Source organism: Myripristis murdjan, chromosome 7 (genome assembly GCF_902150065.1).
Source record: "Myripristis murdjan chromosome 7, fMyrMur1.1, whole genome shotgun sequence".
In the NCBI taxonomy this organism is placed as follows: Eukaryota; Metazoa; Chordata; class Actinopteri; order Holocentriformes; family Holocentridae; genus Myripristis; species Myripristis murdjan.
The window spans coordinates 28919761-28933039 of record NC_043986.1 but is presented as its reverse complement, the minus strand read 5'-3'; the positions used below and the strand labels follow the sequence as shown (position 1 = coordinate 28933039).

The window sequence follows — 13279 nt, the reverse complement described above, 5'->3', positions numbered from 1 at the left end:
GAATTTGAGGTGTTTGTGGTCAGCCTGTAGGAATAAGACATGGGTCTTGAATTCCAAGGTGATTTATGAAATACAGCCACCATTCCCTTCATGTGTTTAGGCCTGCAGCTTGTAGGTGCTTGAAGGGAAACGCATTCTGCCCTCAATATTCATGTGCATTTATGTCTTCAAAACTCTATTGGTCCAGGCCAGTGCCTGCAGTAGTGTGGGTGATCTAGGATCTGGAGATTATGCTACTGTTGCAATCATTATAAGCCATTCTTAGTTATAAAATGCAGGTTCTTTGCAGGTTTGGGGAGTAATAGAGATGACTGTCATCTGGGCAGGAAAAACTGACATTTTTCAGTGTATTGCTGTTACTGAAGAGAAACAAAGCAAGGTCCATTTCTAGATAATGCATATACAATACAGTAAATGTCTGCCTCCAGTGTTACCTATTATCAATATGTGATGTTCAGTACAATCCAGGAGTTATTTGCAATGAGATGTTATTTTCCTTTATTGGTTCATCCTTTTCCCTTAATCTGCCCCAACTCCCATCTTTTGCTCCAGTCATGTAAGAAATACAAAGGAACACAGGTTGAATATATACAGTCTCAGTACTTTGCAACTACAAACAGAGGATACTTAGGGAGGTCTGTCTAATTTACTTGATATGTTTCATATTATTATTTATATCCCTGAAAAAACAAGGGTCCTGCTCCTTCTGTCAACAGAAAGAGCGTGACAGTTCTGCAGGACAGCAGAAAAAAGGAGTTCAATCAGGTGACCTGAGGTTTTAAGTGTTATTTGCAGTTGAAGTCTTTCTCATGCTCATGTTTTGACAACTAAAATGCAACTGAGACAACTGCCTTAAAACTGATCAGATTTATGACTGATGGCATCCTAATGATTTCTGTTAGATCAGTAAATCCAATAAATATTAAATCAGCTCCAGTCTAATCTTTTGGGGTCTAGCCATTTTTGGGTATTTTACACACCTTTTAGTTTTAAAACCTCCCGACAGAATGAGTGCCTGAAGGGGAAGGGCATCTTTACACCAAGATATAGTGGGCGTAGACAGTCATAGTTTCAGCCAATCAGCGCAACATATCCTACAAAGTGAGCTCTCTTCTGCCCTACTACAGATGAAATTGCTGTGACATTGCACTCACAACAACAGTCAGTTTGATAGAAAACTAGATTATTTATTTGAACTGCAGAGGCTTTTAAGATTTTGCAGATTATATTATTTTTGTGCAGCTCAGCCAGAATTGTAAAGTTCAAAGATATTACAGTTACACAATAGGGACATTTAGTGGGAAAAAAATTATGGAGCCGGGAGAGGGGGCATAATATTCCAAGAAAAAAACTCACAAGGTTGAATCAGCCACACACGGCAGACACTGCTGCTCTCTGTGTATCAAGCCTGTAGTCGATGACCTCAGCAAAGTATTTTGTAACGAGGAAATCCTGGTGATTTTAGCCCAGAATCACAAAACCGTTTTCTTCTGAATTAGCCCAAGTCACAATAATGCCTCTTCAAACTCTGGATACTTATGATCCAGACCAATCCAAGTCAGCATGTCAGAGTCAACAACACCCTTTGAATCCACATGTGCCCTGCAGGGCAGCTCTTTTTACACTCAGCACAAATGACTGTGCAAACAGTCACCCCAGGAACTTTGTTTTTAATTTTTCAGATGATGTCATTATCCTCAGCCTCCTGCACAAAGACACAGCCCCATCTCCGTGTTCACTTGGACGGCACATTCAGCTGAAGGGTTCACGTGGACCGTTTGTGTTCCCGTTTACAGCAGAGACTATACTTCTTATGCAGAATTGGGGAGTTTGCTGTGGACCGGAGGATTGTTTTTTCTATTTTGTTAGGTTGTATTAGAGAGCCTAGTTAGATATGGGATGTCAGCATGGTATGGCAACCTCACTGTACAACTTAAGACTAAGCTTGCTGGTCCAGTACACACTGCAATGAAGGTGATGGGAGGAATGAATACCAGCCCCTCCAGTCCATCTGTGAGCTGTCTATTCTTAGGCAGGCTTGGAGGATGATGACTGACCGATCACTTATCCTCCACACAGAATCTGTGCACTTGTCCTCTGGCAGATGATAGAGTTCCCCACTGCGCACTTAATCTAAAAACTCACTTTTTCCTACCTCTATCGAACTTTTAAACATTACTGACTGAGGCTGAAAGAATTGTGCAACAGTTTCACGGTGTCCATCACTGGATGTGTGCAATATGTTATTTGCAATGTGTGCAATAAGTTTTGTTATGTGCAATGTGGATTATGGTTTCGTAATTTTTTCCCCCCACAATGGCCCTGATACGCCATCACAGAAAAATCTGACGTATCCGATCGTTTATTTTTCCGTATTGCTTAGCTAGTGTCTTGGATAAGGTAACTTTGTTTAAGGAGCAAGTTTGCTCTTCTCAGATGGAAATCTGAAAGATCTGACCACCTCTCCACTGTTACCTGACACCTCAAAACACAAGATTTCACCACTTTCTCTGGAGTTGTTGTACCTTGTTTTTTAGCCCCCATTTGCTTCATACCACCATGGAACTTGAGTGTTCATAATGCAAAGGTTTTCTGCCCGGAAATCACTGTAAACAAGCATTGTGATTCCCTCTATTTCACTATGGTTTACTAAAAATGAAAAAGACAACATGTTTTTTTTTAAACATGAGGGTTAGGTGTTACTTTAGCAAGACTCATGTTGGATTACTTTATCCTTAAATCAGCTTTTCATGTTGCTCCATTGCTGACTTATGAGTCTTTTTGTGTGTTGTTTGTCTGTTTGAGGCTTCAGTGAGTGCTTGATTTATATTTTTATCTGCAGAATGTGAAATTTCAGAAAAGCTCTGAATGAAGCCAGTAGCTGCATGCAATCCAGAGATATCTTTGCATGAATGTGTTTGTACCCAAATTGACGTCAGCGGTCATTTAGGCTTTATATGGCTACTGTAACTCACGCTCCTTCAATCAAAGTTCAATCAAACTTTTGATCAAATCAAATATTCTCAAGGTGAAAAGAAGCACTGAAAAATCATTATACCTACGCAAAACACTTGGGGCCATATGTATCAAAGTTTGCGCAGCATCCACACTAAATGGAAGCATACACACAGGTCTGAATTTCTCCGTATGGAGGTTTTTTGTCAGATTTATGAAAATACATGTCCACCTGTTTCTCATCATGAAGCAGAGAAATCACACAGCCATTTTTGCCCCTAAAGGGTCAGAAAAACTCCCACAATTAAACTGTTAATGCCCTAAATACTTCCAAGTCCAAGTTCATATTAAATGTCATAGACCAAATGAGCACAAAAGAAGAAGCATCATTTCACAGATTGTGGAACAGAAATATTGGTAGATGAGGACATTGTTACTAAGCACACCTTTACAAACTGTTTAGCTATGCTACTTTGGTGGGTGGTGAAATGTATTGGCTCTATAATTCATAATGATTTGCCCCGGTGGGTAAAATGCATTAAAAATGAGGGTGCATTGAAAATGAATATCTGACGATGGAGGGTAGTTAGTTTGCTTTTTCTATTTAGTTATAGTTAATGTTAATCTTATTTACCCCATGTGTGTTATTTGGTTATTTGGTTTGGTCAAGCCACTATTATACTAGGTCAGTTTGTTCAGTTAACATCTGGTTTAGTTGTTATTATATTGAGTTTAGTTATGTTTTGTTGACCTCTTTTATGGGCCTACCACCTAAATCCTTGGTTTGTAATAAGTTTGCATTTTTTGGGTAAATAAAACCCACTTTTCTCACTTACAAATCCTGTCTTCTCATTGCCTTACGGCTTGGTCCCTAACACGCCCATAGACCATATAAAATATCTAAAATAAAACAGGCTACTAAAAAATCTATGCTGGAGCATGTGAGCAGTCAAAGTAAACGTGAAAGATCATGCTGGTGCAATATTAATAAAATGATGAATGGACTTGACAGTGAGTGACAGTCGAGATGACAGTATGTCCAGGCTCTGTGATGATGCGGTATACCACACACAGAGCTGAAGTAAACAGTGACTTGATGCCACATCTATCCACAGTGCTGTATTGAGCACATGGGGGTTTAATTCTGGCATGTTAAATTAGCATTTACGCTTTTATTTTGTTGTAAATGATCACATCTCTTATGTGTCTGGATGAGGAGAAGATAAGGCATGAACTTGACATCACATAGCTGAGAACATATCAGGCTATTTGAATGACTTTTTTAATGGACTAAAATAGCTACTAGTCTGTATTGGCACACTGTGGTTCTGATTTATTTTCAAAAATAAAAAAGTCAAAAACATTTTTTCACAAAATGCACCCTGGTGTGACTGTGTGTTTTAATTGTCTGATTTGCCATAACGCCACATTTTTCTCATGTAAATAAAACAATCAATAAAATATGGACACAGAACACAGAGTCTCACACAGAGTGTAAGAACAGTAAAAAATATCACATTTGGAATTGTTCCTGTGTAATCTTTCCCTGTCACTCTCTGATGCAGATGGCTGATAGAATTGAGAATAGAGTTAGAGAAACAGTGAGAACACCATCATGAATATAGAACTCAGATTTATTTAGGATTGTTTGGTGGTACACATTCAATCACTTTCAACAAATCTGATAGTACAAGTCAGCCTTTTCCATTTGTTGTTCAGAATAAGAAGGAAAGAAAAGTAGGATTTAAACACTGCTTCCTAACCTTAGTGGAGAACCCATTTTTCCCTTAGAAAGGGAGAAGAGAAGTAGAAACAAAAAGGAAAATCCCATAGAATGGGTTGCCACTGTAGGAGTGTTGTGTATGGCTGCTTTTGGTGGAGTCAAAACACTAAACAAGATGGCAGACAATAGAGCACTTATTGCAGAACAGAGGAGACAAAGTTATAGTTGTAACATTATATGGGTGTCTTTCATATCTGTTATCAACTTGAAGTGACCAGCATGGCATCTGAAGCTCCATAATCCAAATCTGTGCACTGCTGCTGCCATTGTGTGTGTAATGATTGTTGCCTTGGGAGGATTCTCCATCTTGACACTACAAGTATGCTCTTGTCTACATGATAGAGAACCAGCAACTAGAAGACAGCCAGGCTGACTGATTAGAGGAAGTGTGAACAGACTCACATCTCTGCTGCCGAACATTTTTGGTCTAAAAGTCTCTGTCTCATCTTATATTCACAGAGGGCTTATATGGTGCTAAAGAAAGAAGCAGATGTCAAAGAGAACTGTACTATTACATCGATCTGCCAGATTTAATCTTTGTGTGTTCTCGGATTTCAAACTTTGAATTGTCCGTCTGTCCTGTGAGTGTGAGGACGTGTGCTGCATGTGGACATTAAAGAGGACAAATGCAATAGGTGAATTTGGCTTGCTGTAAATCTGTGGTTGCGGAGGTGCAGCCTAGGGAAGCTTGAGTGAGGGGTGGAACATGAGGTGGAGGGAAAGAGGGAAGGGGTAGGGCGTGGGGCTGTTGTGTTTAGTAGTGTATTGAGCGGCTGACGCCGTAGCTGGTCTTGCTGGCAATGCTGCCGCCACCGCTCATTCTGCTACCACCTCCGACCAAGACGCCGCCGCCGGCTGCTGAACCGAAGGCCATGTTCATACCACCAAAACCACCACCGCCACCGCCACTGCCACCCAGGTACATTCCGCTGCCGCCGCCGCCGCCACCACCTGATGAGAATGAGGTGGTTTCAGATGAGATTAGATGGCAGGATTTCTGACCACAACAACATTTAACAGTTATCTGATCATTTCAGTAGTCATCATCACACTTACCACCGCTTGAGCTCTGGACATGAATGGTGGCACTTGAACCACCAGTGGCAATTCTGCACAGAGGTACGGAAATTTGTTTTAATAGATATTCAGGTTGATGCCAAGCCAATATTAGTACCTCCATGGGTTTATTCTTTCTTAACTTAGCTCAAAAACTGGCTCAAGAGTTTACCTGGTCTCCTCTCCTTCCAGCAGTTTCCTGTAGGTGGCAATCTCAATGTCCAGGGCCAGCTTGACATTCATGAGTTCCTGGTACTCACGGACCTGGCGGGCCATGTCCTGCTTGGCTCTCTGCAGGGCCTCCTCCAGGTCTTTGATGCGGAGCTTGGCGTCCTTCACAGCCAGCTCACCCCGCTCCTCAGCCTCTGCGATCTGGGCCTCCAGGTTGTTGCGCTGCAAGATTGAAAAAATATTTTATTTTAAAATAAATAACTATGTTGACAAAATTACTGTATGTTTAACATATTCAACTGAAGGTGCAGTGATTGCTTTGGTTAGTACTAAAGGAAACGTCAATTACTGATGTAGCTGCAGGCTTACCTGTCCCTTGACTGCCTCAATCTCATTCTGGATGCGGCTGATCATACGATTCAGCTCAGCAATCTCAGCCTTGGTATTGCGAAGGTCGTCTCCATATTGGCCTGCAGAGGTCTGCATCTCCTGGTACTGAATGGAGAAGACCAGTGGTTATTGAAGATCTGTGAATAACATTAAATTGCTCCTCTCAGTAGCTCTATGTCCAGCTTATTTAAAATGAGTGACTGATAATTTCATGGAATGCCATTGCAATTTTATTTGAAATTGCAAGGTGTATGTGTTTGTGTATTGCACTGGGTTTATGGATGACCAATGATATGCGTGAGAACATAGCATCTCTCCACACACCTTCTGCTGGTACCAGGATTCAGCCTCGGCACGGCTGTTTTTGGCGATTTCCTCATACTGAGCGCGCACTTCAGCCACGATGGCGTCCATGTCCAGGTTACGGCTGTTGTCCATCTCCACAATGACTGAGGTGTCCTTGATCTGGCCCTGGAGCTCAAGCAGTTCCTGAGATGAGCAAAGAGAGAGAGGGAGATGAGGTAGAGTGATTGAGTGATCAATCACTTGTAAATGGAATCATGATTATGAAATTTAGAGCAAAAAGACAGACCATGCAGAGAGCTGGAATAAAGTCATTTTTTTTCTCCTTACCGCCTCATAAACAGCCCTGAGGAAGTTAATCTCATCCTGAAGGGCATCAACCTTGGCCTCCAGCTCAACCTTGTTCATGTAGGCACCATCTACATCCTGGAAGGGAAGGCAAGGTGAGAGATTTCATGTCATTGACAACATAATGAAATGACAGGCACTGAGTGGGCTATTCAGTTCTAATGCGGTTCTACTAAAATTCACTCACCTTCTTGAGGAGCACAAACTCGTTCTCCACAGCAGCACGCTTGTTGATTTCATCTTCATATCTGAAGGAGGAGAAGTTGAACAATGAGCTGGAGACCTCCTGTGTGTGTTTGTGTGCTAGCCCTGCTCTTGTGTCACATAGATGAAACATTTGAAAGAAGGAAGCCTTGAACGTTATCCGTGGGTGATGTTACTGCTGTGTCTTGTATGGTTCATGCTGTGAACTCACTTGTTCTTGAAGTCTTCCACCAGGCCCTGCATGTTTTTAAGCTCTCCCTCCAGCTTGATCTTCTCATTGCCGAGCCCGTCCAGCTGTCTGCGCAGGTTGGCAATGTAAGCCTCAAACATGCCGTCGATGTTGGAGCGGGTGGTGGTCTGGTCCTGCAGCAGGCTCCACTTGGTCTCCAGCATTTTGTTCTGCTGCTCCAGGAAACGCACCTGTATACAGGAAGTGACATCATTTGGCAGGTTTAGATCCAATGTAAAGCACTGGAAAGAACCTGTACTTGTACATTAATGTGCTTGGTGTACAATGAGAAATGTTCACAATGTGTGTTTTCATGGATACATTTCCCTGAGAGAGTAATTAGAAAATATAAAAGTTTATTAAATATAATCTTGCGCTTCTTCATGATTTGACTTGCTCACTCTGAGATAACAAACATGTTTGTCTTCTTTGTTTTCACCTCCTCAGATGATCCTCCCATTGTACGATGCCTATATATGACTCTCCCACATTAAAAAAAAAAAAAAAAAAAGCTCTATGCACCCATACTGGCAGCTGCTGTACTACCATATCCCCTCAGGGCTGGGATGTACTCTGGAATGTGTAATCTGTTTAAAGATCGCTCAAGACGCTGGAGCAGTATTTGTTCCAGTGAGATCATTTTGTTGAGAACTGATGTGATCCCGAGAAACATGTTTCGACTCCTGCCGGGAGACAAAAAACATCTTCCATGCAAGATACAGCCAGAGGAGAGTGAAGTGCAATCAAAGCAGATGGGAACAGAGACCCCTCCCTTCCTTTAGGGTATGTGTCTGTGCATGCAGGTTTGCTTGGGGAGTGTTAGGGCGAGGTCTGCAGTGCCACACCTCAACCTTTAATCCTGAGGTTAACCCTCTCCGGCCTGCAAGACCCACTGTTTTAGTGAATGAATATGCCTACCTTAACCCCTACAACACAGAGGCCAGGTTCTTCATTCCCAAGGGCATTAACCACAGAGTATAGATAAAACCTCATTAACTCATTTATTAACTTGTATTAGCTAAGTTAAAATATAAAAGTCTACATACTTGAGGTCTTTGGCGTTAGTATGCATGATTAATTGTTAAATCTTTTATTTTCTATCTTATAATTGTGAGAAGAAAGGCTACCACAAATGAACTGGCACCAGTTCACTTGTGTGAACAAATAGCAGATGCAGTTTGTACATTGTGTATGAAAAGCTGACTGAGCATTTTCACATACAGAGCATATTAAATTTCTTGCTCATCTCTCCCTGAGAGAGAAAGGTCCCTCATTTTCACAGAGCCCATAAGCTCTGAAGATCCGGGGCCAGTAATTACACATTGAATTGCAGGGAAAGTGAAAACATTAAGTTATTTTAGTCCGAATTATTTTCTCACTGCAAAAATATTCTTCTCCTTTACATCTAGACAAAATAATTCAAAGTTAAGTCAAAGGAAACCGTAAAGTTACTGAGTTTTCATGCTAATGTTGTCATGCATTGCAGGCAGAGATAACATGGCATCCATTTGAAGCTACAGCATCACAGAATCCATTGAAGGCCCATGAGTCCTGATTGCCATGGGGATGATGATAACCTGATCCCTGTCTTCCCCTCACGCAGAGAGAGCAGCGGTCACTGGAAACGGCCGGGCTACAGTTTCTTATATCAACTTGTTTACGTCTCACTCTACAAAGAAGAGGCTTGGAGAAACCCACTTCTGATCAAAGAGAAATCCTCCAGCAGAGGCCTGCCTTCAGTTTCACTGTTGTGCCTGGACTTTGCACAAAAAGGCTTTGAGAAGCACTGACTCCATGTGAGGTGATTATATTGCTGTTGAGACATGTTTTATTTCAGTAGTTTTAATAGAGAATTAATGATAATCAGTGTTTGTTAGTGCTGTAGTAGTAAGTATTTCTGATAAATTTTCATGGCTCCTCTTGTTGGCCAAACATGTGCTCAGTATCCAGTTACTGTGTAAAATGAATAAGCTCAGTGTGCTCTGGACTGACTGCTGCAGCATTTCATGTGGGTTTTGCGCAACCAATAAACACTGCTGTGTACAGTGCAATCACTTTATATCATTAATCCTCTTTACAACCCCAACAATTTTAGACAATTTTCAGCTTATTTTAGGCATAAACCTGACAGAGCTGGAGAAGACAGACAGGGGTCACTGACCTTGTCGATGAAGGAGGCGAAGCGGTTGTTGAGCGTCTTGATCTGTTCCTTCTCCTGGGTGCGGACAGTCTGGATGGTGGGGTCGATCTCCAGGTTCAGGGGGGCCAACAGGCTCTGGTTGACGGTGACCGCTGTAATGGCTTGAGGAACAAAGCCACCTGCACCTCCTCCAAGGCTACCAAGACCACCAAGGCCAAGGCCTCCACCAGAGCCTCCAATATAGCCTCCACCATAGCCAGCGCTTGCGATCTGTCTTCCACCACCGCTGGCATAGGCGCCACTGACGCTTCTGGCAACGCGTACACCACCACTAGTGCCAAAGCCAGTGCCAATGCCAATGCCACTGCCAATGCCAATGCCACTGCCAGTGCCAGCGCCGAAGGAATAGCTTCCACTACTTTGCCTAAAGCCACTGCCTTGGCCTCCACCAAACTTAACACTTCTTGAGATAGATGTTTGGCTTGGACCAGCAATGGACGTAGCGGAGTATTGTCTAACAGAAGTGTGTCTAGCCGACATGGTGAAATTGCTTCTTGTGTCCGCTCTGTGCGGAGATGAACAGGAGAAAAGAAAGGGAGCAGAAAGAGAGAGAGAGAGGCAGAGAGGTTCAGCAGAGCAGTGGAGCTCACACAGAGGAGAGTCAGGTCCCTCTGAGTACCCTCTCCCTGTCCACCGCAGGACTTTATCTACCTCTGTGTGAGAGGGAGTTTCCACCCAGCTCCACCTCCCTCTTGACCTGCCCCCCTTCACCTAGCCAGTCAGAGGCTGTCTTGCAGGCAGGTAGGGAGGCTCTGAACAGCTAAGCTCATTAGACAGGTAGCAGTGCCACCACCTGTAAAGTGATCTGGTCCGGCCGGCACACCCAGGCACTCACAGAGGAATGGCATCAGGGCCTGGGGCAGCAAAGGGAGGAAAGTCATGCTGGCAAAGACTTTTACTTAGATGTCGGGGAGCTTTTACTTGAGTGGGGAAATGGTTCCACTGTTTTCTACTGCTTGTTATTGCTAGATACTCCTATGATGAAGAGAATAAGATACCTTTTGGAGCTTTATCAAGATGGAAATAGATAATGATCATGTTCCTGTTCACACTTTGTCTTTCTCTCTTTGTACTACGCAACTTCTGCCAGGCTGCTTTAAATGCTTGGTGTGGGTGATGTATCTGTACATGTGTTCGCATGTAAGAAAATGCAATATATTGGGAAACAGAATTCACTTAACATGCATAGATAACACTGCAGTAACTTCTGCACAGCTGGTTTATAGCACTAAGCTTGCAGGGTTCAAACACTGCCCCAAGTGATACTCTGCCAAAAATCTATCATTTTGATATAATGATTACTTGAGTTCTCATTTGTGGGGAAAAATACAAACAAGGTACATTTCTGGATAGTTTAATAGGAAATGTTCTCCTTTATGGATACATTTATGCAATACCTTATTGTCCCATGATAATACTAAAATGATGTGGGTTTCGTCATTATCACATTATCTTAACATTTATTATTATTGTATGACTTTTCCTTAAAAGTTCGAGAGAGTTGTGATGTTGGTTTTGTGGGATGGGTGGTTTGTCTGAGGCATTGTGGTGTAGAGATAGTTGTAAAAGTAGTTGCATAAGTAGTAGCATGAGAAAAGAGCCCTTTAAGCATGTTTGACCCTTAAGGGGTTTACCCCTGCAGCTTGTTTGAAGGGAAACACATTCTGTCCTCAATATTCAGATGCATTTATGCCGCCCATTGATCACATGCGAGGCTCTGGTTCTTTTTACTGATGTTTAACATTGTAGAAGATTTTAGAACCATCATGGAAACACTGTAGAACTGAAACATACAGACTGACAGACATCATAGACATCTCCACATTCAACACCAACATTTCTGCTTGACTTTCTCAAGCAATGATATACAGGGCAAAACATACCACCAATTCTGAGAAGTTTTAAGCCAACTTAGAAAATAAAACAACCGTCACCAAGTGGTCATTGTCTGCAATTACTGGCCAAGACTAAGTTGGCGTCAACACCTGTTTAATTCTGGTGCATTTTAAGTATTTAAGACAATTATTTGACCTTTTCACTAAGATTCACTCACATCTCTTGTGTTTGTGACAGTTTGGACAAGATGGGATATCAGGAGTTAACGCACATTTCTCGTTCTGACTGATTAGGATCTGCTGATACCTGTTGAGACCCATTAAACTGGCATAGGTGTGCAGCTTCCCAGTCTCTGTACTGTAGTAGACTAAATGAGCTGCAGGGCACAACTTGGGCCACACCCTGCTAAAGGAAAATACCAGTGTGTCTTGGATAATTTTCTTCATCACACTTGAGTTCACCTGGAAACATTGTGTGCACATTTCTATTATGGACATTTGGATTTACAGCTAGAGAGTCAGGACTCTGGTTTGTTACGTGATCCTGGTATTTTGCATGGTTGCTTGATTGATCCAAGGTGATTTATCAAAGCTGGAGGCACAATTTCGGATCTGATGCCAATATCAGGCAGTGCCAACCCCAGTGCAACAATGTAAATAGAGTATGTAAATACCAAATGTCACTACAAATTCATTTTTCCCTCTGAGTGGCTTATAAGCTGCAAGTTTCCAGTGAACAGAAAACTAACAAGGAAGTCATTTCCCTGCAGAAATCTGGTAAACTGCACTGATAAATATGCAGAACACTGAGATTAAACTGCATGTTTTTTTTCTCCGCACTTTATAAACAGAAACCTAAAGATGGATCTGACGTAATTCAGAAGGTAAGGGAAAATAGTGGGAGGCACTGTTTATCTGACTCTCCTTCACAACCACACCTAAAGGCGATGGCTGAGTCTTTTTTTGCCAAATAAGGCAATACCTGGTTTGAGGACTAATCCTTTCAGTTGGAGACATCCAACAACTGTTATGTCTATACTGTTTCAGAAGCTTCCTTGTTCATGTATGTGTGTGCACAGCTTGACACAATGACAAATGCAGTGGCATGGATGTTTGTGTGCATAGCCTACCATTTCTCACTGCTGCAGAGAGGATAATGCCCCTATTTCCCTAAACTGTGTAACCTGCTCAGAGAAACTGGCAATGTCAGCATGATCCTCCCTGTCTTTCACATATTATTAACTTTCACCAAATTACTTTGGATTATGAATCAAAAGCTTTTGTCTTTTCCTTAAAGGCAGTGACACTTAAAAAGCTTCCACAGGATCTCATTTGATCTCGCATCATATGACAGGTGACATTTCTGGCTTTCCTGTCAGCACATGTTGTGGAATGTTTGCTTGTTCATTTTGGCCACGAGAGCCAACTTTTACTCCATTGATACTTGGCAAGGGGAACTGCTGAGAAAGGTGAGAGCAATTAAGTGTTCAATCCAAGTCAAGTCAGTGAAGGGATTGTATCGTTAATGCCACTAATAACAATCAGAAATGAAATTATCATACAGGATCATAATGCCATTTCTCAAACCCACTAAGCTGCAGTCATGTTTAGGTTCTTCCTTTACAAAAAAAAAAAAAAAAAAAAACTCTTGATTCACACACAGTGGTGACATTTAGCATCACTGGGTTGCATTGAATCTTATCCCTGTAGGCATAGTGTAAATTTGAATGTAAAGGCCAATGTGTTTATGAAGAATCTCTTCCAGGCAATGCATTAAAGGTTAAACCACTCAGCAGCAGCTGAAT

The 13279-nt window shown here is 42.0% G+C and overlaps 1 protein-coding gene across 1 annotated transcript; it reads right to left on the bottom strand.

Annotated features, from left to right (window-relative positions):
- Positions 1 to 4564: 4564 nt before the first annotated feature.
- LOC115361575 (keratin, type II cytoskeletal 8-like) lies at positions 4565 to 10239 on the bottom strand. The gene is made up of 9 exons (XM_030055019.1): positions 9601 to 10239; positions 7422 to 7630; positions 7194 to 7254; positions 6989 to 7084; positions 6680 to 6844; positions 6335 to 6460; positions 5967 to 6187; positions 5795 to 5847; positions 4565 to 5689 (listed from the first exon to the last, which is right to left on the bottom strand). The coding sequence occupies exons 1-9, from the start codon at positions 10117 to 10119 to the stop codon at positions 5493 to 5495; spliced, it is 1647 nt and encodes a 548-aa protein (XP_029910879.1). The 5' UTR covers positions 10120 to 10239; the 3' UTR covers positions 4565 to 5492.
- Positions 10240 to 13279: the final 3040 nt, after the last annotated feature.